The sequence below is a fragment of the Megascapheus bottae genome, chromosome 1 (genome assembly GCF_031878675.1).
Source record: "Megascapheus bottae isolate mThoBot1 chromosome 1, mThoBot2.hap1, whole genome shotgun sequence".
Classification (NCBI taxonomy): Eukaryota; Metazoa; Chordata; class Mammalia; order Rodentia; family Geomyidae; genus Megascapheus; species Megascapheus bottae.
In genome coordinates, this window is record NC_143509.1 from 5,042,196 (window position 1) to 5,068,320 (window position 26,125).

General features: G+C 42.8%; 1 protein-coding gene and 2 pseudogenes across 1 annotated transcript; all 3 read left to right on the forward strand.

The window, feature by feature from the left end:
- The first annotated feature begins 11,374 nt into the window (after nt 1-11,374).
- LOC150068101 (olfactory receptor 7D4-like) lies at nt 11,375-12,202 on the forward strand. Its single transcript, XM_090340764.1, has one exon. It carries the CDS (start codon nt 11,375-11,377, stop codon nt 12,200-12,202), a length of 828 nt encoding a protein of 275 aa, XP_090196890.1.
- A 4,873-nt stretch (nt 12,203-17,075) lies between these two features.
- LOC150068102 (olfactory receptor 7D4-like) lies at nt 17,076-18,055 on the forward strand (annotated as a pseudogene).
- Nucleotides 18,056-20,639: 2,584 nt separating this feature from the next.
- On the forward strand, nt 20,640-21,585 carry LOC150068103 (olfactory receptor 7D4-like; annotated as a pseudogene).
- The last annotated feature ends 4,540 nt before the right edge of the window (nt 21,586-26,125 follow it).

Here is a 26,125-nt window from a genome sequence, read left to right on the forward strand (position 1 = left end):
AAAGAAAAAGGTGCATCCAAATGGGAAAAACAAAACCCAAAATGTCACTGTGTGTATAAAATGTGTACTGCACTAAAGTAACTCCCAAAATCAGTTCTGATGCCAGTGGCTCAAGCCTGAACCCGCAGCTACTCCACAGGCTGAGATCTGAGGATGGAAGCTCACAGTCATCCTGAGCAGGAAGTCCTCCAGGACCTTATTTCCACTTACATAAGAATAAGACAGAAGTGGAGTTGTGGCAGAAGTGATAGAGCACCAACCTTGAGCACAATAGGTATGGGAGAAACCTCCAACCCAGAACTCCAGGCCTAGAACCAACACACACACACACACACACACACACACACACACACACACACACATACACACACACACACTATCCATCTTTCAATAGGATCAGGAGGGAATGATATGTTTCCGGGTTTATTTAGGGGTGTCATTTCTTTTTTTTTGTCTTTTTTTTTAGGTATTAGAATTTATTTATTTATTTATTTATTTATTTATTTATTTTTATTGTAATTAGTAAAAGGGTTACATGATATTTGCCAGGTAGAAGGTGCATTAATTCACATACATTGATACCCTTTCACATGTCTTGCTACCAGTTTCCCTCCCCCCCCCACACCCCCCACCCGTCTTGGTTTTCCCCCCTTCCCTATCAAATTTCAAATATCCAAATACAAATAAATTCAATATATCAGATAACAAATTGAGATACTATACCAATATGAGATAACCAAGGGACAGCAAAGGAGATGAGAGACAACATTGTACATTAAGGACAACAATCATTCATTATATGGCTTTTGTTTCACTATCCTGCAGGATCAGGAGGGAATGATATGTTTCTGGTTTTATTTAGGGGTGTCATTTCTTTTCCTGTGTGTGTGTGTGTGTGTGTGTGTGTGTGTGTGTTGCTCTTGGAGCTTGAACTCAGAGCCTAGGCATTGATTGTCCATGACTCTTTTTGCTCAAGGATTATGCTCTTCTGCTTGAGCCACAGCTCCATTCTGGCTTTTTAGTGGTTCATTGAAGAGAAGACTCTACAGACTTTTCTGCCCCACTGGCTTCTAACTCTAAATCCTCACATCTCAGCCTTCTAAGTATTTCAAATTACAGGCCCGAGCCAGCAGCAGCTAGCTGAGATTGTTTTCTTTTTCCTTGTTCTCTTTCTTTAGTTTTTTTGTCCGTTCTTGGACTTGAACTCTGAGCCTGGATGCTGTCCCTGAGATCTTCAGCTCACCACTACCGCCCTGCTCCTTGACCCACATCCCACATCTGCTTTTCTAGTGGTTATTTGCAGATAAGAGTATCACGGACTTTAGTTCCTGGGCTGGTTTTGAACCAAGATCCTCAGATCTCAGCCTCCTGACTAGCTAGAATGACAGGAGTGAGCAAAAAAACCTAGCGGTATTTTCTAAACTTGATTTCATAGAAATCCAACAGTTGGGCCGAGGGGAGCAATAACAGAAGAAAAGGAATTAGGGGCTGATATGAGAGAAATGAAGAACCGAAAATACAAATGTCCAGCTTATCAGGGAGGATACATTCATTAACTAATAATTAAATGATTATTCATTTATTTAATCCATTGTACAGGGCACTGAGCTATTGTTGTGATTTTCTGAATGGATAATAAGGGTAACATATATGAGGTAACAAATAAAATTTTGTAGTGTCCTAGATGTCGCAGTGTGCTGTTAAATTAAACATGGGGTTTTTATCTATAATTTCAAAGCATAAGATACTTTAATAATGAAAAAATCAAGAATCTTTTTCCTTAGAAATCAAGTGATCTATTACATGTCCAAAGTTTCTTCAAGACAGATGCCAAATCCACATGGCTCCAGAGATTTAGTATCTATATAAATCAATAATTTCTTTCAGAATTCATTGTTATCTTCTTCTCAAAACAAAAGAACATAACAAAAGGAACTGTGTTCCCCTTGGAATAAATTAATCCCTCTCCCCTGTAACAGCCTACAATAATGCAAGAAATTAACCTAATAGTGTTTATCCATGATGTCATCTTCACTTAACTTATGGGAACAAGATGGCTTGGAGACTAGAAAGACATTTCATTTCATAAAGACAATTATTTCATGAAAGGCAATTCATTTGATGAGGAGATCTTAGTACATTCATCGTTTGAGTTGCAAGAAACTGCACAAGCTTCTGACTCCCTTCTCTGAATTCAGTCTCCGTGAAAAGCCCAGCCAACAAAGTTCTAAGGAGGAGTTGGAGAGATAAGAAATCTTCAATAATAACCAAAACAGAGAGCCAAGATAACCTGGTAAAGACAGGGGAAATGTAAATTTATGGACAACAATGAAAAAAATGGGGTGAGTAGCAGGCAATCCTCTGGAATAGTGAGGATGAGAAGGGCCAGAATTGAGCTCACATCTGCAGGTGTGGTCCCAGAATATCAAGGAAGTTGGAGTTCAGGCTTTGTGAACTCTGCCTTCCCTTCTTTCTCTCACTTTCTGCAACCTAGAGCCCCTTCCACATGAAGTTCCCTTCTGAAAAGTCTCTCTCTTTTCTTCACTCTTTCCCAATAATCAGTGTTAACTGTCAGCATGCAACATCCGCTTATGTATTTGTTAATCACCGTTAAGGTTCCTCTGTACACCAGGTATTGTCTTTTGGGTTCCAGGCCAGGGATGTGTGTGTGTGTGTGTGTGTGTGTGTGTGTGTGTGTGTGTGTGTGTGTGTGTCTTTCTGTCTTTCTGTGTGCCTGCATGTATATGTGCCAGTCATGGGTCTTGAACTGTGGGTCTGTGCACTGTCCCTGAACTTCTGAGCCATACCAAGTGAACTACAGCACACATGTGGTTATTTGGTAATAATCAAGAATGAGAATCTCATGGATTTCCCTGCCTGAGGTGGCTTCACACCCTGATATGTCAATTGCAGCCTCATAGTAGCTCGAATGGCAGCTGTGAGCCACTGGCACCCAAGTTCCCTCACCTGGTTTTGCACATGCACACTGGCTTTTGTGTGCAAAGAATGGTTTTCTATGTATACCAACTGGAAAAGGGGGTTTTGTTGGGGTATTTCCATACAGGCATATATGGTGTTTTGATCACACTAAACCCCTCTGTAGCTCTTTCTTTGGTCCATAGTCTCTGCTTCTGATTGAAACAGAGTTTAGTGGATTTTATCTTCATCTTCACACATATTCTCTATTATTCAATCCTACCATTCCTTCCTTGTCCCTCAGGCTTGTGCCCATAAACATTTACATTCTAGATACATAGACTGATAAATAGATAGATAGATAGACAGATAGATAGATAGATAGAGCATTGAGCATACGAACCAAATTCATCCAGTTTATTATTGTATGATCCATTAATTCTGATGATTTCTGCATAATAAGTTCCAGCTCCAGAGCATAAACACATATGTTGTTTATTGTATGTATGTGTGTGTGTTTGTGTGTATGTGCCAGTCCAGGGATTTAAGTCTCAGTATCCCTGAGACTTGTTAGTCAAGGTTACCACTAATGCCACAGCACTTCCACTTTCATATTTTTGGTGCTTCAAATTGGAGTTGAGAGTTTCACAGACTTTCATGCCTAGGCTGGCATTGAACCATGAACCTCAGATCTCAGCCTCCTGAGCTGCTAGCATGACAGGCATAAGCCAAAGGGCATTTCTTCAATGTGTTCTGTATTTGTGATATGATGTTCCTGTCTCAGTTGTTCTTTGCATCTGGTATTCTTTTTTCAATTGCTCATATTTTAAAAGGAATTCTGTCAGGAGGCATCCACAGCCATGTTGACCAGCCATGCTGTCTTCCATCCACACAGGTAACAGATGTGTCGTTTTCAGAACAGTTCAGTCCAGGAACACTGCCTGGACTCCAGGCGATGTTGCTGAATGGCATCCGGGAACTCCATGTACTGAGAATTGCCCCACAAATGCTCCCATTCCTGAGATAAATGCTTGCTCCGTGGCCTGCAGACACAGTAGTACGACTACCAGGTGTTGGACTTTGATGTCTCTTCACATTAACACAGCTCCACAAAAATTAACACAATTATACCTGCGAGTTGAAAGCGTTTTCTGAATGGGGAGGTGAGGGGAAGACATGAGCAGATGAATGAAGTATCCTAATACTCATTGTACAAACAGGAAGCTAGAACTGGGTAAACTGAGGGATGGGCGGGGCTGGGAGTCACAGACGGTGATGGGATGACAATATACTCTATGTTCTATGTTGAATTGAAAGCCCTTACTACAACTACTTAAAATTAACTTCAAATACAACCATGCGAGCGTTCAAGGAACTTTTGCTTTCTTGCCCCAAGGAGAACAGCCAAGACTATGAGAGCACAAAACCACACAGGGGAATCACCATTCCTCCTCCTGGGCCTCTCGGGTGACCCTCAACTCCAGCCCCTGCTCTTTGGGATCTTCCTGTCCATGTACCTGACCACCGTGCTCGGAAATCTGCTCATCATCCTGGCCGTCACCTCTGACCCCCACCTCCACACCCCCATGTATTTCTTCCTCTACAACCTGTCCTTTGTAGACATCTGCTTCACCTCCACCACAGTCCCCAAGATGCTGGTGGACATCCAGACCCAGAGGAAAGACATCTCCTACCCAGAGTGCCTCACTCAGGTGTATTTCTTTCTGGTTTTTGTTGGAATGGATAATTTCCTATTGACAGTGATGGCTTATGACCGGTTTGTGGCCATCTGAAATACTACAGAACTTTCCAGAAACTACTAGTCCTGGCTATATCTACAGTTACATTCTGTGTGGTTTCCTGTTGTAATTTCAGCTTCAGGTCTAACAGACTGAGATGTGAGGATGGTGCCTCCAAGCCAGGTTGGACAGGAAAGTCTGTGACACTCTTATCTCTACCCATAAAACTGCTGGAAGTAAACTGGGCAACCTGTGCTCACACCTGAATCCTGGCTACTCGGGAGCCAGACATCTGGTGATCACAGATCAAACCCAGCCTGGACATGAAAATCCATCAGAATTTTACCCCCAATTAACCACCAGAAAACTGAAAGTGGTGCTGAGGTTCAAACAGATAGCACCCAGGCCTAGAGTTCAATGCCCACAACAGAGAGAGAGAGACAGAGAGATGGAGAGAGAGACCGAGAGAGAGACAGAGGCAGAGACAGAGACAGAGACAGAGAGACAGAGACAGAGACAGAGAGACAGAGACAGACAGAGAGACAGAGACAGACAGAGACAGACAGAGAGACAGACAGGTGATCTCTCTCTAGAAAGGAAACAGCAAACAATGTACTGAATGGAGAAACCTGGACGGTTCTAAGATCTAGATTACACTGGAGCCTGCATTCGCCCTGTCACTCAGCACTGTGTCTCTGCAGAGCAATCCATCAAGAGAAAGAAAAAGGTGCATCCAAATTGAAAAAACAAATCACAGAATGTCTCTATGCATACAAGATGTGACCGCTACTAAAGCAACTCCAAAAATCAATTCTGGTGCCAGTGGCTCAAGCCTGAACCCCCAGATACTCCACAGGCTGAGATCTGAGGATGTAAGCTCACAGTCTTCCTGAGCAGGAAGTCATCCGGGCCCTTATTTCCACTTAAATAAGAATAAGACAGAAGTGGAGTTGTGGCACAAGTGGTAGAGCACCAACCTTGAGCACAAAAGGTTAGGGAGAATCCTTCAACCCAGAACTCCAGGCCTAGAACCAACACACACACACACACACACACACACACACACACAAACACACACACACACACACACACACACACACACTATCCATCTTTCAATATAATGAGGAGGTGATCATATATTCCTGCTTTTATTTAGGGAGTTTTATTTCTTTCCTGTGTATGTGTGTGGGTGCGTGCGTGCGTGCGTGCGTGCGTGTGTATGTCTGTGTCTGTGTCTGTGTCTGTGTCTGTGTATCTCTTGGAGCTTGAACTCAGAACCTGGGCATTGTCCATGACTGTTTTTGCTCAATGATTTTGCTCTTCTGCTTGAGCCACAGCTCCACTCTGCATTTTTAGTGGTTCACTGATGAGAAGACTCTACAGACTTTTCTGCCCCACTGGCTTCTAACTCTAAATCCTCACATCTCAGCCACCTAAGTATTTCAAATTACAGGCCTGAGACAGCAGCACCTAGCTGAGATTGTTTTCTTTTTCCTTTTTCTCGTTCTTTAGGTTTTTTTTTGGTCCATTCTTGGACTTGAACTCTGAGCCTGGATGCTGTTCCTGAGATCTTCTGCTCACCACTACCACCCTACTCCTTGATCCATAGACCCACTTCTGGATTTCTGGTGGTTAATTGGAGATAAGGGTCTCACAGACTTTAGTGCCTGGGCTGGTTTTGAACCAAAATCCTCAGATCTTAGCATCCTGAGTAGCTAGAATGACAGGAGTGAGCCACCATGCCCGGTGGTGCTTTCTAAGCTGACTTCATAGAAATCCAGCAATTGGGCCAAGGGGAGCAGTAACAGAAGGTTAGGAAGTTGGGGCTGATATGAGAGAAATGAAGATCAGAAAATACAAATGTCCTGTTAACCAGGGAGGATACATTCATTAAATAATAATAATTAAATGATCATGCATTTATTTAATCCACTGAACAGGGCACTGAGCTATTCTCATAATATTCTGAGTGCATATTAAGGGTAACATATATGAGGTAACAAATATAATTTTATAGGTTGCTGAGTGTCTCAGTGTGCTGCTGTCCAAATAAAACGTGGGATTTTTATCTATAATTTCAAAGCATAAGAAACTTTAACGAAAAAAACTTTAAATTTTTTTTCCTGTAGAAATCAAGTGATCTATTACATGTCCAAAGATTCTTCAAGGCAGAAGCCAAATAAACATGGCTCCAGAGATTTAGCCCCTGTTTAAATAAATAGATCCTGTAAGGATTCCTTATTGTATTTAATCAAAACAAAAGGAAAAAACAAAAATAATATGTTCCCCATGGAATAAATTAATTTCTCTCACCCTATAACAGCCCACCATAATGCAAGAAATTAACCTCAAAATTTATCCATGATGTCATCTTCACTTTAACTCATGGGAACAAAATGGTTTGGAGACTGGAAAGACATTTCATTTCATAAAGACAATTATTTCATGAAAGGCAATTCATTTCATGAGGACATCTTAGCACATTCATCGATTGAGTTGCAAGAAACTGCACAAGCTTCTGACTCCCTGCTCTGAATCCAGTCTCCATGAAAACCCCAGTCGACAAACTTCTAAGGAGGAGTTGGGGAGATAAGAAATCTTCAGTGATAACCAAAATACAGAACCATGGTAGCCTGGTAAAGACAGGGGAAATGTAAATATATGACCAGCGAGGGAAACAAGACAAAAAGAAAATGGGGTGAGTAGCAGGCAATCCTCTGGAACAGTGAGGCTGGGAAGTTCCAGAAGGGAGCTCATATGTGCAGGTGAGGTCCCAGAACTCTAAGGCACTTGGAGTTCACGCTTTGTGAACTCTGATTTCCTTCCTTTCTGTAACTTGCTGCAACCTAGAGCGCCTTTCTCATGAAGTTCCTTTCTGGAAGGTCTCTTGCTTTTCTTCACTCTTTCCCAATAATCAGCATTATCTGTCAACTTTGCTACATCGATTATGTATTTATTAATCCCCCGTTAAAGCTCCATTGTGCACCAGGTATTGTCTTTTGGGTTCCAGGCCAGGGACTTGTGTGTCTGTGTGTCTGTGCGTCTCTGGTCTCTGTGTCTATGTGTGTCTATGTCTGGGTGTGTGTCTGTGTCTGTCTGTCTGTGTGCATATGTGTGTCTCTAGGCCTGGCCCTTCAACTCTAACACTGGCACTCTTCCTCAGCTCCTTTTGCTCAGGCTACCACTCTACTATTTGAGCTGCAGCTCCACGTCCAGCTTCTTCTGTCATTTTATGGAAATAAGACTCTCAGGGCTTTCCTGCCCAGGCTGGCTTTGAACTTCCATTGTCAGACCTCAGACACCTGAGCAATTATGGTTACATGGATGAACCACCAGTGCTGGCATATTTGACCAAAAATGTATGGTATGTTTCCCAGTAGTGTCCATAACAAAATCTAGCCAACAACAAATTATTAGTAAGGAAGAATTTCCCTTCGTGTGTGTGTGTGTGTGTGTGTGTGTGTGTGTGTGTGTGTGTGTCTGTGTCTGTGTCTGTGTCTGTGTGTCTGTATGTACATGCGCCCGTCACAGTACTTGAAATGTGCACCTGGGCACTGCCCCTGAGCTACTGAGCCATAACAAGTGAACTGCAGCTCACGTGTGGCTTTTTGGTGATTAATTAGGAATGAGAATCTCATGGACTTCCGTGCCTGATCCTTCAATTGCAGCCTCGTAGTAGCTAGAATGCCACCTGTGAGCCACTGGCACCCAACTTTCCTCACTTAGTTTTGCAAATGCACACTGGCTTCAGTGTGCACAGAATGATTTTCTATGTATTCCAACTGAAAAAGGGAGGGTTGCTGTGCTATTTCCACACAGGCATATATTGTGTTTTGATCACAATAAATCCCTCTGTAGCTCTTTCTTTGGCCCATAGTTCCTGCTCCTGATTTCAACAGGGTTTAGTGGATTTTATCTTCATCTTCACACATATTCTGTATTTCTCAATCCCACCATTCCCTCCTCTCCCTCAGGATTCTCCCCATAAACATTTACATTCATGGTAGATAAATAATAGGTATAGAGATAATAGATAATACAAAGGGAGATGCTAACAAAGATGCAGTTACCTAGGTGGATAATGGATCAACAGACAGACAGATAGACACACAGATAATAGATGGTCTATTACATTCATACATACATCAGGAGGTAATAGAAAAAGGTAGATAGATATATAACTAATTGAGAGACAGACAGGTATGCACAAAGGTAGATAGATAATAGATACACACAGGCATACATCCATAGACAACAGTAGACACTTATATTGATACTGAGATCGCAGACAGTAGCCTGGTATGTATATGATAGGTAGACACATATATACATAAATAATAAACATGTGGAGGGTTAGAATGTAGGTAAGAAGATAGGTAGCTGAGTAGTAGACACAAAGATACATGGATATTAAACTGTGAAGATGAGAACACACGTACCATTTGTCTTTGTGAACCTGGGTTATTTTGCTTCAGATGACATGATCTACACTTCCAGTCATTTTCCTCCACAGGATGGAATCCATTCTTCCTAAAGACTGAAGAATGTTCCATTATGTGTCCATCTCTGTTCTCCATTCATCCACGGAAGGACAGCAGGGCTGATTTCATTGCTTGTCTCAACCTAGAAGGCCTGTGCCTTCCTTTCCTACTCCTACTGATAAGAATCCATCTTCCCTCCCCCAGCACAAATGATTTCCATTTCCAGGAAGCTTTTCTGCCCAAAAGCTGTCCTTCTGATTTACACAGCGGCCATTTCATGGGCATAAAGGATGCTGTCACTGGTAATTGTTATGGAGATGACAAACACTTGCGTTCAGTCCATAAAATTTCTTTGTAAATATTTCTAGACAACTTGTTCTCTCAGAGCCTTGAGCATATGAATCAACTTCATCCAATGTACTATTGCATAATCCATTAATTCTGCTGATTTCAGCATAATATGTTCCTGCTCTAGACCATGATATCTCACACATGTGCTGATGGTGTGTGTGTGTGTGTGTGTGTGTGTGTGTGTGTGTGTGTGTGTGTGCCAGTTCTGGGGTTTAGAGTCAGTGTTTCTGAGCCTTCTTATTCAAGGCTGCTACTAGATCCACTGTCATCATTTTACTGCTGAAAAGTTAGAAAGGAATCTGACAGACTTTTCTTGCCCAGACTGGCATAGAATCCCAAGCCTGAGCTCTCCACTTCCTGAGTAGCTAGGATTACAGGCATGAGATAAATGTACTAAGCCCAGCTGTCAGAAAAAAAGGGGGAAACAAGATGAGGGATGGGAGTGGGGGGAAGCGAAATGGGGACCAAGATAGAGAAAGGGTATCAATGTATGTGAAATAATGCACCTTCTACCTGGTGAATATAATGTAACCCTTCTATTAATTACAATAAAAATATGAAAAAATGTACTAAGCTCATTACATGTTACTTAATGATGCTGTGTTCCTTTCTCCTCATTTCAGCACAGCTGGTAGTCTCTTTTTTACCCTCTCTCATATTTTGGAATAAATCACCTAGAGGAATTCTCTGTCAGGAGGCATCCACAGCCATGTTGACCAGCCATGCTGTATTCCATCCACACAGGTAACACATGTGTTGTGTTGAGAACAGTTCAGTCCAGGAACGCTGCCTGGACTCCAGGCAATGAGGCTGAATGACATTCGGGAAATCCATGTACTGAGATCTTCCCAACAAATGCTCCCATTCCTTAGATAGATGCTTGATCCATGGCCTGCAGACCACGGGAGGAAGACTTGATCCTATTACAGAGTGAACATTCCCTCCACCAGGAAAATAGGTTAAAGAATTAATTGTACCTGAGAGTTGAAAGCGCTTCCTGAAAGTTGAAGGCAGTGGAAAAGGTGGACAGAGAAATGTGGAGAGGAAAGGTGGGCAAAATCATTCCTAATATGCAGTGTACAAATGTGAAGCTGGAACTGGGTGAACTGAGGGAGGGGATGGACTGGGAGGAGTTGTGGAGACCATGGAAGGAGTGACATTGATGAAATGGCCTTGTACTCACAAACTGATCATTGAATTATAGCCCCGTGGTACAACTACGTAAGAATAAAGTTTAGAAAAATACATTTAATAGGGACTGCAGCATGGCCAAGTGTTAGAGTGCTTGCCTGGCATGCATGAAGATCTGAGTTTGATTCCTCCGTACCACATACATAGAAAAGACCAGAAGTGATGCTGTGGATCACTTACTAGTGCTCTAACTTTGACAATGCCCAAATGCAGTGCCCAGGCCTTGAGTTCAAGCCTCAGGACTAGCAAAACACAAAAACTCACAGTCAGGGTCCGGGAGTTTAGCCTAGTGGTAGAGTGCTTGTCTAGCATGCACCAAAATCCAGGTTCGATTCCTCGGTACCACATACATAGAAAAAACCTGGAAGTGGTGCAGAGGCTCAAGTGGAAGACCTCTAGCCTTGAGAAAGTCCAAAGACAGTGCTCAGGCCCAAGCCCGAGCCCAGACAGGCAAAAAATCAATCAATCAATCAATCAATCAAACTCACAGTCAGTGAACAGAAAACACAGGGGATATTTACCCACATATTACAATAGGAAAGTGAGTGGAGCCAATCTTGGCTGTGCAGGTCTACCCCGGGGGAGCCATTAGGAAACAAAAAAGGCATCTGACAGTGGAAGGGCATGACCACTTGAGCTGGCAGTGGGCATTGATTGAACTTTTGTTTACTTGCCCCAAAGAGAACAGCCAGGGCTATGACAGCACAAAACCACACAGGGGAATCACCATTCTTCCTCCTGGGCCTCTCGGGTGACCCTCAAGTCCAGCCCCTGCTCTTTGGGATCTTCCTGTCCATGTACCTGATCACCGTGCTCGGAAATCTGCTCCTCATCCTGGCCGTCACCTCTGACCCCCACCTCCACACCCCCATGTACTTCTTCCTCTCCAACCTGTCCTTTGTAGACATCTGCTTCACCTCCACCACAGTCCCCAAGATGCTGGTGGACATCCAGACCCAGAGGAAAGACATCTACTACCCAGAGTGCCTCACTCAGGTGTATTTCTTTCTGGTTTTTGTTGGAATGGATAATTTTCTATTGATAGTGATGGCTTATGACCACTTTGTGGCCATCTGTCACCCACTGAACTACCCACTTATCATGAACCCTCACTTCTGTGGCCTCCTGGTGCTCGTGTCTTGGCTTCTCATTTTCTGCATCTCACTAATCCATGTTGTACTGATGAGGAAATTAACCTTCTCCCCAGGAACCACCATCCCCCATTTCTTCTGTGAACTAGCTCAGGTTCTCCAGGTGGCCAGCTCTGACACCCTCATCAATGACATCTGGATGTACCTGGCTTTTGTGCTGTTCTCTGTGTTTCCTGCCTTAGGAATCTTCTTCTCTTACCATCAGATCCTATCCTCTTTAATGAAGCTGCCCAACACAGCTACCAAGCACAAAGCCTTCTCCACCTGTGGCTCTCACCTCTGCGTGGTCTCCTTATGCTATGGGAGAAGACTCGGGGTGTACCTCCAGTCTTATCTCCAGTTAACCCCTACAGAACCAGAAGTGGTACTGTGACTCAAGGGGTAGGGCAGTAGGCTTGAGCTGAAGGGCTCAAGAATAGCAACCAGGCCCAGAGATCAAGCCCCATGGCCAAACAAAAAATAAATGAGTGAATAAATAAATAAACATTATCTTATCAATCTTTTTCATCATTGTAATGTCAACTTAATTTTGGACCTTTAATATTTGGTGTTGAGAGGTCTTTCTTCATATTCTGTGCCTGGGTGACGTTGTAAGTCAACATCCCCCACAATTCTTTCATTCTAATAAGCGGTTCCAGTGTTCTGAATAAAGTTTTGATTTGCTGCAATCTCTTTTCTCAATTTATCATCCTGTTTAATATGCTACTTCTTCAATTATGTCCTATTTAATATTCTACTTCTTCAATTATGTCCTCTAGGATTTCCTCTGTCATTTGAGCTTCAGGTGTTACAGGCTGAGATGTGAGGATGGCTATTCAGAACCAGGTTGGGCAGGAAAGTCTGTGACTCTCTAATCTCTACCCATAAAACTGTGGAAGTAAGCTGGGCCTGCATTCACCCTGCCACTCACCACTGTGTCCCAGCCAGAGCAATCCATCAAGAGAAAGAAAAAGGTGCATCCAAATTGGAAAAACATATCTCAGAATGTCACTGTGTGTACAAGATGTGACCTCCACTAAAGGAACACCAAAATTCAGTTCTAGTGCCAGTGGCTCAAACCTGAACCGCCAGCTACTCCACAGGCTGAGATCTGAGGGTGGAAACTCAAAGTCGTCCTGGCCAGGAAAACCTCAAAGACCTTATTTCCATTTAAATAAGAATAAGACTCAGGTGGAATGGTGGCAGAAGTGGTAGAGCACCAACCTTCAGTACAAAAGGTTAGGGAGAATGCCCAGGCCCTGAAATCCGGGTCCTGAACCAACACACACACACACACACACACACAATCCATCTTTCAATATAATCAGTCGGAGATCACATGTTCCTGGTTTTATTTAGGGAGTGTCATTTCTTTTCCTCTGTGTGTGTGTGTGTGTGTGTGTGTGTGTGTGTGTCTGTGTGTGTGTGTGTGTCTGTGTGTGTGTGTGTTGCTCATGGAACTTGAACTCAGAACCTGGGCATTGTCCATGACTGCTTCTGCTCAAGGATTCTGCTCTTCTGCTTGAGCCACAGCTCCATTCTTCCTTTTCAGTGGTTCATTGAAGAGAAGACTCAACAGTCTTTTCTGCCCCCCTGGCTTCTAACTCTTAATTCCTCACATCTCAGCCTCCTAAGTATTTCAAATTACAGGCCTGAGCCAGCAGCACCTAGCTGAGATTGTTTTCTTTTTCCTTTTTCTTATTCTTTAGGTTTTTTGTCCATTCTTAGACTTGAACTCTGAGCCTGGATGCTATTTTTGAGCTCTTTAGCTCAACACTACCGCCCTACTTCTTGAGCCACAGCCAAACATCTGCTTTTCTGGTGGTTAATTGGAGATAAGAGTATCACAGACTTTAGTGCGTGAGCTTGTTTTGAACCAAAATCCTCGGATCTCAGCCTCCTCAGTAGCTAGGATGACAGGAGTGAGCCACCATGACTGGCAGGTTTTTTCTAAGCTGACTTCATAGAAATCCAACAATTGGGCCGAGGGGGTCAGTAACAGAAGGTAAGGAAGATGGGGCTGATAAGAGACAAATGCAGATCAGAAAATACAAATGTCCAGTTAACCAGGGAGGATACATTCATTAAATAATAAATAAATGTTCATACATTGATTAAATCCACTGAACAGGGCACTGAGCTATTCCTGTGATATTCTGAATGGATATTACAGGTAACATACATGAGGTACCAAATATAATTTTATAGGGTGCTGGGTGTCTCAGTGTGCTGCCGACCAAACAAAAGATGGGATTTTTTATGTATAACTTCAAAGTATAAGAAACAATTAAATTATGGATAAAAATCAAGAAATTGTTTTTCCCTGGAGAGAACAAGTCATCTATATTACATGACCAAAGATGCTTCAAGGCAGATGCCAAATAGACATGGCTCCAGAGTTTTAGTTCCTATAGACATTAATAGTTCCTTTGAGAATTCATTATCTTTTTTACCAAAACAAAAGGAAAAAAACAAAAGAAACTGTGTTCCCCTTGGAATAAATTAATTCCTCTCACCCTGTAACTGCCTACAATAATGCAAGAAATTAACCTAAATCTGTTTACCAAGAAGTCATCTTCACTTAAACTCATGGGAACAAAATGGTTTGGAGACTGGAAAGACATTTCATTTCATAAAGACAATTATTTCATGAAAGGCAATTCATTTCATGAGGAGATCTTAGTACATTCATCGATTGAGTTGCAAGAAACTGCACAAGCTTCTGACTCCCTTCTCTGACTCCAGTCTCCGTGAAAACCCCAGCCAACAAGCTTCTAAGAAGGAGTTGGGGAGATAAGAAATCTTCAGTGATAACCAAACAGAGAGCCATGATAGCCTGGTAAAGACAGGGGAAATGTAAATTTATGAAGAACCAGACGAAAGGAAGATGGGGTGAGTAGCAAGCAATCTTCTGGTATAGTGAGGATGGGAAGGGCCAGAAGGGAGCTCACATCTGCAGATGAGGTCCAAGAACTCTAAGGCACTTGGAGTTTAGGCTTTGTGAACTCTGAATTCCCTTCTTCCTCTCACTTTTTCCAACCTAGAGCGCCTTCTGCATGAAGTTCCTTTCTGGAAGGTTTCTTGCTTTTCTTCACTATTCCCCAATAATCAGCGTCATCTGTCAGCTTTGCTACATCTCATTATATATTTGTTAATCACCTGCTAAAGCTCCATTGTACACCGGGTTTTGTGTTTTGGGTTCCAGGCCAGGGATTCGTGTGTGTGTGTGTGTGTGTGTGTGTGTGTGTGTGTGTGTGTGTGTGTGTGTGCAGGCCTGGGCTTGAACTCTAACCCTGGCACTTGACCTGCGGCTCCACTTACGGCTTTTTCTGTCATTTTTTGGAATAAGTGTCTTATAGACTTTCTTGCCCAAGCTGGCTTTGAACTGCCATTGTCAGATCTCAGACTCCTGAGCAATGATGATTACAGAGATGAACCTCCAGTGTCAGCTTTGCTTGGAATTTTTTTTCTTATACTCTCCAATATTTTGCTGGCTTAGTTGACTGAAAATGTAAGTTTTCTTTCCCATTAGTGTCCATAACACACTCTAGCCAACAACAGAATTATTAATAAGGAAGAATTCCCCTTCGTTTGTGTGGTGTTTGTGTGTGTGTGTGTGTGTGTGTGTGTGTGTGTGTGTGTGTGTGTGTGTGTGCCTGTATGTACATGTGGCAGTCGTGGGCTTGAACTGTGGGTCTTGGCACTGTCCCTGAGTTACTGAGCAATACCAAGTGAACTTCAGCTTTTTGGTGATTAATTAGGAATGAGAATCTCATAGACTTCCCTGCCTGAGCTGGCTTCACACCATGATACTTCAATTGCAGCCTCCTAGTTGCTAGAATGCCAGTTGTAAGCCACTGGTACCAAACTTCCCTCACCAAGTTTTGCACATACACACTGGCTTCTGTGTGCAAAGAATGGTTTTCTATGTACACCAACTAGAAAAGGATGTTTTGCTGTGGTATTTCCATACAGTCATATACTGTCTTTTGATCAAAATAAACTTGTCTATAGCTCTTTCTTTGGCCTGTAATCTATGCCCCTGATTTCAACAGGGTTTAGTGGATATTATCTTCATCTTCACACATAGTCTTTATTACTCAATCTCACCATTCCTTGCTCTCTCTCAGGAATATACCCATAAACATTTACACACATAATAGATAGATGGACAGACAGACAGACAGGCAGACAGAACATTGAGCATATGAATCAAATTCATCCAATTTATTATTGCATGATGCATTATTTCTGCTGATTTCTGCATAATATGTTCCTGCTCCAGAGCATGAAATCTCACACATGTGTTGTATAGTGCGTGCGTGCGTGTGTGTGTGTGTGTGTGTGTGTGTGTGTGTGTGTGCCAGTCCTGGGAATTAAACTCAGTATCCCTGAGACTTGTTAGCCAAGGCTACCACTAAAGCCACAGCTCCAACACTTCCATGTTTTTGGTGCTTCAAAATGGAGTTGAGAGTTTCACAGACTTTCATGCCTAGGCTGGCACTGAACCATGAACCTCAGATCTCAGCCTCCTGAGCAGCTAGCATGACAGGCATAAGCCAAAGGTGGTTTCCTCAATGTATTGTGTGTTTGCGATATGATGTTGCTTTCTCCTCTGGCACTCTCTTCTTTAATTGCTCATATTTTAGAAGGAATTCTCTATCAGGAGGCTTCCACAGCCATGTTGACCAGCCTTGCAATATTCCATCCACACAGGTAACACATGTGTCATGTTGAGAACAGTTCAGTCCAGAAACACTGCCTGGGCTCCATACGATGTTGCTGAATGGCAAGCAGGAAGTCCATGTACTGAGATCTTCCCCACAAATACTCCCATTCCTAAGATAGATGCTCACTCCATGGCCTGCAGACAACAGTAGGACAACTCCCCGGTGTTGGCCTTTCATGTCTCTTCTCACATGGTCCACATTCACCCAGCTCCACAAGAAGTAACACAATAATACCGGAGAGTTGAAAGTGCTTTCTGACTGTGGAGGTGAGGGGAAAAGATGGGCAGATGAATGGAGAGAGGATGGGTGGGAAAATGCAATCCTAATCCTCAATGTACCAACGTGAAGCTAGAACTGGGTAAACTGAGGGATGGAAGGGGCTGGGAGTCACAGACCATGATGGGATGACAATATACTCACAAGTCCTATGTTGAATTGAAAGCCCTGACTACAACTACTTACAAATAACTTCAAATACAACCATGTGAGCGTTCACTGAACTTTTGCTTACTTGTTCCAGGGAGAACAGCCAGGACTATGACAGCAAAAAACCTCACAAGGGAATCACCATTCCTCCTCCTGGGCCTCTCAGATGACCCTCAACTCCAGTCCCTGCTCTTTGGGCTCTTCCTGTCCATGTAGTTGATCACTGTGCTCGGAAATCTGCTCATCATACCGGCAGTCACCTCTGACGCCCACCTCCACACCCCCATGTACTTCTTCCTCTCCAACCTTTCTTTTGTGGACATCTGCTTCACCTCCACAACTATCCCCAAGATGCTGGTGAACATCCAGACCCAGAGGAAAGACATCTCCTACCCAGAGTGCCTCACTCAGGTGTATTTCTTCATGATTTTTGGTGGAATGGACAATTTCCTATTGACCGTGATGGCTTATGACCGTTTTGTGGCCATCTGCCACCCACTGAACTACCCGGTGATCATGAACCCTCACCTCTGTGGCCTGCTGGTGCTGGCGTCTTGGCTGGTCATATTCCGTGTCACCATGCTCCATATCCTGCTCCTGGTTCGCCTGACCTTCTCCGTGGGTACCGAGATCCCCCATTTCTTCTGTGAACTGGTTCAGCTTCTCGAGGTGGCCAGCTCCGATGCCCTGGTGAACACCATCTGTCTCTATGTGGTGACTACCCTGGTTTGTGCATTTCCTGCCACTGGGATCCTGTTCTCTTACCGTCAGATCCTCTCCTCTTTAATGAAGCTGCCCAACATTGTAGCAAGCACAAAGCCTTCTCCACCTGTGGCACTCACCTCTGCATGGTTGCCTTGTTCTATGGCACAGGCTTTGGGGTGTACCTCAGTTTGGCTGTATCTCTTTCTCCCAGATCTGGGGCCGTGGCCTCGGTGATGTACACAGTGGTCACCCCTATGCTGAACCCCTTCATCTACAGCCTGAGGAACCAGGATGTGATAGGGGCCCTGAGAAGACTCCTACGCAGAGCTGTGCCTTGTCCTAAATGGGTTCCTGACCCCAAATTAAGTGGGCACCACAAACCATAAGGAAAATGCTGTGAGTTCTCCTATCCTGGCCCTGAATATGTTTATGTGTCTGTGTCTCTGTCTGTCTGTGTGTGTCTGTGTGGAAACTGAAGCTTGAATTCAGGGCACTTTTCTCTCTCATATAGCTATTTCACTGAAGGCTGGCACTCTGCCACTTGAGAAATATCTGCACTTGTGCATCTTGCTGGACAGCTGGACACAAGAAGCCCTCAATATTGTTCGGCCATGATAACTTTGAACTCAGATCTTCAGATCTCAGCTTCATGGGGAGATAGGACTGCAGATGAGAGCCACTGGCGTCTGACTGTCTAGGCTCTTTCACTGCTGTAAATGTCTTCTTTCATTGATTGTTTTAATTCCCAAAGTACGTCTGACTGCACTTGGATATGAGTGTGTTTGTTACTCTCAGTTACTTCCTCCATCATTCCTTTGAAACTTTTCTTCCCTGTAGACTGATTTAAGGGTTAGCTTTGTTCAGATTTTCCTGAGACTTCTAATTTGACATCCAGAACATTTTTTTACCAACAATACTGAGGCGGTTTCCGAGAAAATCATCTTGTTGAATAATACAGTCCCATCACTTAAAACAGTTAATATCTTGGATCTACACAAGTGTCAAAAGGAAAATCCTAACCAATCAAGACGGGTGCTTGTTTTACATCTGTAACACTTTTTTATCTGGAAAGCTTTCCTTGAACTAATTATTCCTGGGGCTGGAACTCAGGGGTTAGGTACTATCCTTGGGCTTTTTCCTCAAGTTTAGTGCTCTACTACTTGAGCCACAGTTAGACTCTTGACCCTTCTATATGTGTGGTACTGAGGAATCGGAACTGGGTCTTCATGCATCCTAGGCAAGCACTCTAACACTAGGCAAAACTCCTGACCCCTGAAGTAGTTATTCTTACTAAGCCAATTTCTTGATGGAGGAGACAATTTAGAATGCACAATAACCAGACACCTCACACTGCACCCAGAGGGCAAACCCTGGCTATCCTACCTTTTTTTTCTTTTTGTTTCTTCTTCTTTCCGTTTTCCCCCCCATTCTTGGTCTTGAACTCAGGGCCTGAGCTCTCTCCCTGAGCTTCTTTTGTTCAAGCATAGCAAGCTACCTCTTTCAACTTTTTCTGTTTATATGGAATCAAACTCAGGGCTTCATGCATGCAAGGCAAGCATTCTCCCAAGAAGCCACATTTCCAGCCTACCTTTTGCATGAAAACATGGTTGGATTTTCAAGAATATAATTACAGTCTAGCTTGGAAATTTTTTTCACTTGTATATGAACATCTAGAGGCACTATAGCATGGTGCTTCCTTTCTGATGAAATTCTATTTATTTATGTAATATAGTAATTTGCATATAAACATACATAATTTGATACATAAATATACTATATTTTCTTTTCTTTTTTGTTTTTTGCCAGTTCTGGAGCTGGAACTCAGGGCCTGAGCACTGTTCCTGGCCTTTCACAAAAATATGGTGTTCTAGAACTTCCATCTTTTTCTGGTTAATTAGTCATAAGAGATAAATTATATATATGTATACATATATACATATACATAGGATTACAGGCATGAGCCACCACACCCAGCTTAAGAAATCCACTTTTGCTTCCATGACTTTAATAGAAGCCAGGCGTCAGTGGCTTACCCCTGTCATTGTAGCTACTCAGGAGGCTGAAACCTGAGGATCGAGGTTCAAAGCCAGTCCAAGCACAAAACTCAGTGAGACTCTTCTCTCTATGAACCACAAGGAAACTGGAAGTGGTGCTGTGCTTCAAGTGGTAGAGTGCTAGCCTTGAAAAAGCCCAAGGACAGTGCCCAGGCCCTGAGTTCAAGCCCCAGGACTGGCAAATAAAATGAATGACAGGATGTACAAGTCCTGTGAAAGAAGGCACAGTGGGAGCAGAGGGAAGATGGATGGGGGGGTGAGAAAGGGATGCGGACTGCCAAGATACTTTACATCTATACATGCCCATGGAACAATGAAACCTGTTAGAATTCCTCTAAGAATATAGGATGAAGGAAAAAGCAACAGGGTAAATCTAAACAGGGTATTTTATAAGCAAATAATAGGTCAAAGAAACCTACTGTATACTGACTTTCAAAAAGACAAGACGAAAAATCTTTTAGGGAATTGGTGGCGCATACCTCTAATCCCAGGCTGAGATATGAGGTCATGGTTCAACACCAGTTGAAGCAGGTGAGTCCATGGACTCTTATCTTCAATTAACCTTGCATAAAGGTGGAAGTAGAGCTATGGCTCAAGTGGCAGTAGTGGTACAGGACTAGCATTGAGGGAAGGCAAAAGCTCAAGGACAGTCAAGGGCAGCACCCAATCCCTGAATTCAAGCCTCAGGACCAGCAAAACACAAAAACTCACAGTTAGTGAATACAAGACAGAAGATATTGACCAACATATTACAATATGAAAGTGAGTGGAGCCAATCTTGGCTGTGCAGGTCAACCCCGGGAAGCCATTAGGAATCACAAAAGGCTTCTGGAAAGGGAAGGGCAAGACTACCTGAGCTGCCAGTGGGCATTGATTTAACTTTTGCTTACTTGCCCCAAAGAGAACAGCCAGGACTATGTCAGCACAAAACCAAACAGGGGAATCACCATTTCTCCACCTAGGCCTCTCAGTTGACCCTCAACTCCAGCCCCTGCTATTTGGGCTCTTCTTCTCCATGTACCTGATCACCATACTCAGAAATCTGCTCATCATCCTGGCTGTCACCTCTGACCCCCAACTTGACACGCCCATGTACTTCTTTCTCTCCAACCTGTCTTTTGTAGACATCTGTTTTACCACTACAACCGTCCCCAAGATGCTTGTGAACATCCAGACCCAGAGGAAATACATCTCCTACCCAGAGTGCCTCACTCAGGTGTATTTCTTCATGATTTTTGGTGGAATGGGAAATTTCCTATTGACTGTGATGGATTATGACCGCTTTGTGGCCATCTGTCACCCCCTGACCTACCCAGTTATCATGAACCCTCACTTCTGTGGCCTCCTGGTTCTGGTGTCCTGGCTTCTCATTTTCTGCATCTCACTAATCCATGTTGTACTGATGAGGAAATTAACCTTCTCTCCGGGAACCACCATCCCCCATTTCTTCTGTGAACTAGCTCAGGTTCTCCAGGTGGCCAGCTCTGACACCCTCATCAATGACATCTGGATGTACCTGGCTTTTGTGCTGTTCTGTGTGTTTCCTGCCTTAGGGATCCTCTTCTCTTACAGTCAGATCCTCTCCTCTTTAATGAAGATGTCCTACACTGCTAGCTAGCAAAGCCTTCTCCACCTGTGGCTCTCACCTCTGTGTGGTCTCCTTGTTCTATGGGACAGGAGTTGGGGTGTACCTCATCTCTGCAGTGTCCTCCTCTGCCCACAGAAGCAAGGTGGCCTCGGCGATGTACACAGTGGTCACTCCCATGCTGAACCCCTTCATCTACAGCCTGAGGAATCAGGATGTGATGGGGGCTCTGGGGAGACTGCCAGGCAGAGTGGTCTCCTGTCTTGGTGGATTGTGAATCAGTGAACAAAGTAGTCCACTGGAAGGGAGAAGACTAGTTGGCTGATTATCAGCATCATTGCTACTTTTCCTTCATTATAGGACTCAGGATAGACAGACAGATAGATAGATAGGTAGATAGATAGATGATAGATACATAGATACATAGATAGATTTTTCCATCTAGAAAAGACATACTAATTCATGTGTTCCCTGCAAAGCCCCTTTGGCTTTCTCTGTCAATGTATGGACATCTATATTTCAAAGAAATTTACTTGCTAACCTGAAAAGAACAACTTTTTTTCAGTGTGAATTTTCTTTTTTTTATTGTAATTAGTAAAAGAGTTACATGATATTTGCCAGATAGAAGGTGCATTAATTCACATACATTGATACCCTTTCACATGTCTTGGTACCCATTTCCATCCCCCCCAAACCCCCCACCCGTCTTGGTTTTCCCTCCTTCCCTACCAAATTTCAAATATCCAAATACAAATAAATTCAATATATCAGTTAACAAAGTGAGATACTATACCAATATGAGATAACCAAGGGACAGCAAAGGAGATGAGAGATAACATAGTACATTAAGGACAACAATCATTCATTATATGGCTTTTGTTTCAGTATCCTGGAAGTCCTTTCAATTAGCTTCACATTATATGGCCTTATGTATCAAGATTTTGCTCTATTGCATATCTCTGCTAGTAGAGCCCAAGGTTTCTACTGATTATGACGAATGAGGGAAACCATTGAGCCTAAGTTCCTTTGAGTCTGGCTTACTTCACTTAATATGATTTTTTCCAAGTCTTTCCATTTCCTAACAAGTGGGGCGATGTCATTCTTTCTGACAGCAGCATAGAATTCCATTGTGTACAAATACCACAACTTGTTGATCCACTCATCAACTGAGGGACATCTAGGTTGGTTCCATATCTTTGCTATGGTGAATAAGGCTGCAATGAACATTGTTGTGCCAGTGGATTTAGTATGCCCTTGTTTCTGGATGGTTGGGTAAATGCCAAGTAGTGGAATTGCTGGGTCATAGAGGAGCTCTATGTTTACCCTTTTGAGGCACTGCCACACTTTTTTCCATAGTGGTTGAATGAGTTTGCACTCCCACCAACAGTGTAGTAGTGATCCCTCCTGGCCACATCCCCTCCAGCATCTGTTGTTATTCGTTTTCCTGATCCTGGCCATTCTAACTGGAGTGAGGTGGAATCTTAGAGTTGTTTTGATTTGCATTTCTTTTATGACCAGAGATGTTGAGCATTTCTTCATGTGTCTATAGGCCATTTTTGTTTCTTCTTCAGGGAAGACTCTCTTTAAGTCTTTGGCCCATTTTTAATGGGATGGTTGTTACTTTGGAGGTTAGTTTTTGAGTGATTCAATTTTTTGAGCTGTTGATATATTTTAGATATGAGGCCTTTGTCCGTTGTTTGGTTGGTGAAGACCTTCTCCCACTCTGTAGGCTTCCTGATTAGTTTACTAGCTATGTCCTTTGCCATACAAAAGCTCCGCAGTTTAATGCAGTCCCACTTATCCAGCCTTTCTCTGATTTGTTGTGATTCTTGGTCCTTATTAAGAAAGTTTCGACCTGTGACAAGGAGGCCTAGTGTATCTCCTATTCCTTCCTGTAAAGTTTTCAGTGTGTCAGCTTTTACCTCCAGGTCTTTGATCCATTTGGAGTTAATTCTAGTGCAAGGTGACAAAGAAGGATCCAACTTTAGTTTTCTGCTGGACAGATTCGGAACACTGAAATTATTCCATGCACACTCTCAGACCACAAAGGCATCAAACTGGAACTGAATACACATCTCCACCAACGAAAACCCTGTAACTCATGGAGACTGAACAGCACATTGTTGAATCACCAATGGGTCATCGAAGAGATCAGAATAGAAATCCAACAGTTTATGAAATTTAACAGTAAGGAGCACACAAAATTCCAACTCCTTTGGGACACAGCAAAGGCAGTACTCAGAGGAAAATTTATAGCGCTGAGTGCCTAAACAAGAAGTTGGAAAAATTGCAAACCAACAAGTTAATGTCTCACCTTAAGATCCTGGAAAAAGAGCAACAAACCAACCCTAATCCCAGGAGAAGAAAGCAAATTATTAAAATGAAAGCAGAATTAAATGATTTAGTGTGAATTTTCTTATATTGCCATTTGGGTAGATGTTGTACAAATTTTCCTGGGCATTTCTAATTGAACATAGAAAGCACTTATCATAATCCAAGCTTACACAGTATACCCTTAAGTTATCTTCCTCTATATTAACTATTCCTCCTAAAACACAAATCAAGTTCTTCTTCTTCTTCTTCTTCTTCCTCCTCCTCCTCCTCTTCTTCTTCTGCTTATGTTTGTGCTTGTGCTTGTGCTTCTGCTTCTCCTTCTTATTCTCCCTCTACTTCTGCTTCTTCCACTTCCTCTTCATCTTCTCCTACAGTCCTGGGACTTAAATTCAGTGCCTGGTGCTGTCCTTGCACATTTTTGGTCAGAGTCATTCCTCTGTTATTTGAGACACATGTACACAATCCCCAGTAGAGAAAGCTAATCATAGACGAGACTCTCAGACTTTAGCCTCTGCTGGCTTTAATCCCCAGTCCTCAGATCTCAGCCTGAGTTGACATATGTCAGGTCCACCGCTTGGCAAGACAAATGACTTCATTTCTTACTTATCAGAAACAGAATAAACACATACAAGAATCCAAATAAAATCCCAAAACTTTCAGAAGAGCGGTTGTGGCCTTACATGTGAGATTTTCGTTTAAGTTTGAGGGCATTTCTTTTTTATTTTTATTTTTTTTACTAATTTCTCTTTCCACTCAAGTATGAACTTGTTTCCATGATAGCTATACTAAGTGACATCCTCAGACAACAGTGTCTGTGCATGCCTGTTTCTTCTCAACCTCATCAGAATTGGTGTTATAGATTTCCTTCAGCATTGACATAATACAGGATCACAGTGATTTGTGTATTCTATGTAGTTAAGAGGTTGACTCTTTCTTCATGGATTTGTTTATGGGATTTTTACCTCTATTAAAGATTGCCTTAGCAGGGAGCAGTAACTTACACCTGTAAATCTAACTAATCAGGAGGCTGAGATTTGAAGATCACAGTTCAAACCCAGCCCGGACACTAAAGTCTATGAGAGTCTTATCTCCAATTAACCCCTATAAAACCAGAAGTGGTACTGTGACAAAAGGGGTAGGGCAGTAGGCTTGAGCTGAAGAGTTCAAGAATAGCAACCAGGCCCAGAGATCAAGCCCCATGACCAAACAAAAAATAAATGAGTGAATAAATAAACATTATCTTATCAATCTTTTTCGTCATTGTCAACTTAATTGTGGACCTTTAATATTTGGTGTTGAGAGGTCTTTCTTCATCTTCTGTGCCTGGGTGACATTGTAAGTCAACATCCCACACGATTCTTTCATTCTAATAAGCGGTTCCAGTGTTCTGAATAAAGTTTTGATTTGCTGCAATCCCTTTTCTCAATTTACATCCTATTTAATAAAATATTACAGAACTTTCCAGAAAGAACTAGTGTATGCTACTTCTTCAATTATGTCCTCTAGGATTTCCTCTCTCATTTGAGCTTCAGGTGTTACAGGCCGAGATGTGAGGATGGCTATTCAAAACCAGATTGGGCAGGAAAGTCTGTGACTCTCTAATTTTTACCCATAAAACTGTGAAAGTAAGCTGGGCCTGCATTCACCCTGCCACTCACCACTGTGTCCCAGCCACAGCAATCCATCAAGAGAAAGAAAAATGTGCATCTAAATTGGAAAAACAAATCTCAGAATGCCATTGTGTGTACAAGATGTGACTTCCACTAAAGGAACACCAAAATTCAGCTCTAGTGCCAGTGGCTCAAGCCTAAACCTCCAGCTACTCCACAGGCTGAGATCTGAGGGTGGAAACTCAAAGTCATCCTGGGCAGGAAAACCTCCAAGAACTTATTTCCACTTAAATAAGAATAAGACACAAGTGGAGTGGTGGCAGAAGTGGTAGAGCACCAACCTTCAGTACAAAAGGTTAGGGCGAATGCCCAGGCCCTGAAATCCTGGTCCTGAACCAACAACACACACACACACACACACACACACACACACACACACACACACACACACACACTCCATCTTTCAATGTAATCAGGAGGAGGTCACATGTTCCTGGTTTTATTGAGGGAGTTTCATTTCTTTTCCTCTGTGTGTGTGTGTGTGTGTGTGTGTGTGTGTGTGTGTCTGTGTGTCTTTGTGTCTGTGTGTGTGTGTTGCTCTTGGAGCTTTAACTCAGAGCCTGGGCATTGTCCATGACTGCTTCTGCTCAAGGATTATGCTCTTCTGCTTGAGCCACAGCTCCATTCTTCCTTTTTATTGGTTCATTGAAGAGAAGACTCTACAGACTTTTCTGCTCCACTGGCTTCTAAGTCTAAATCCTCACATCTCAGCCTCCTAAGTATTTCAAATTACAGGCCTGAGCCAGCAGCACCTAGCTGAGATTGCTTTCTTTTTCCTTTTTCTTGTTCTTTAGTTTTTTTTGTCCATTCTTA

Coding starts and splice junctions, on each gene's coding strand:
- LOC150068101 (XM_090340764.1), top strand. CDS start 11,375: ATGACAGCACAAAACCACACAGGGGAATCACCATTCTTCCTCCTGGGC.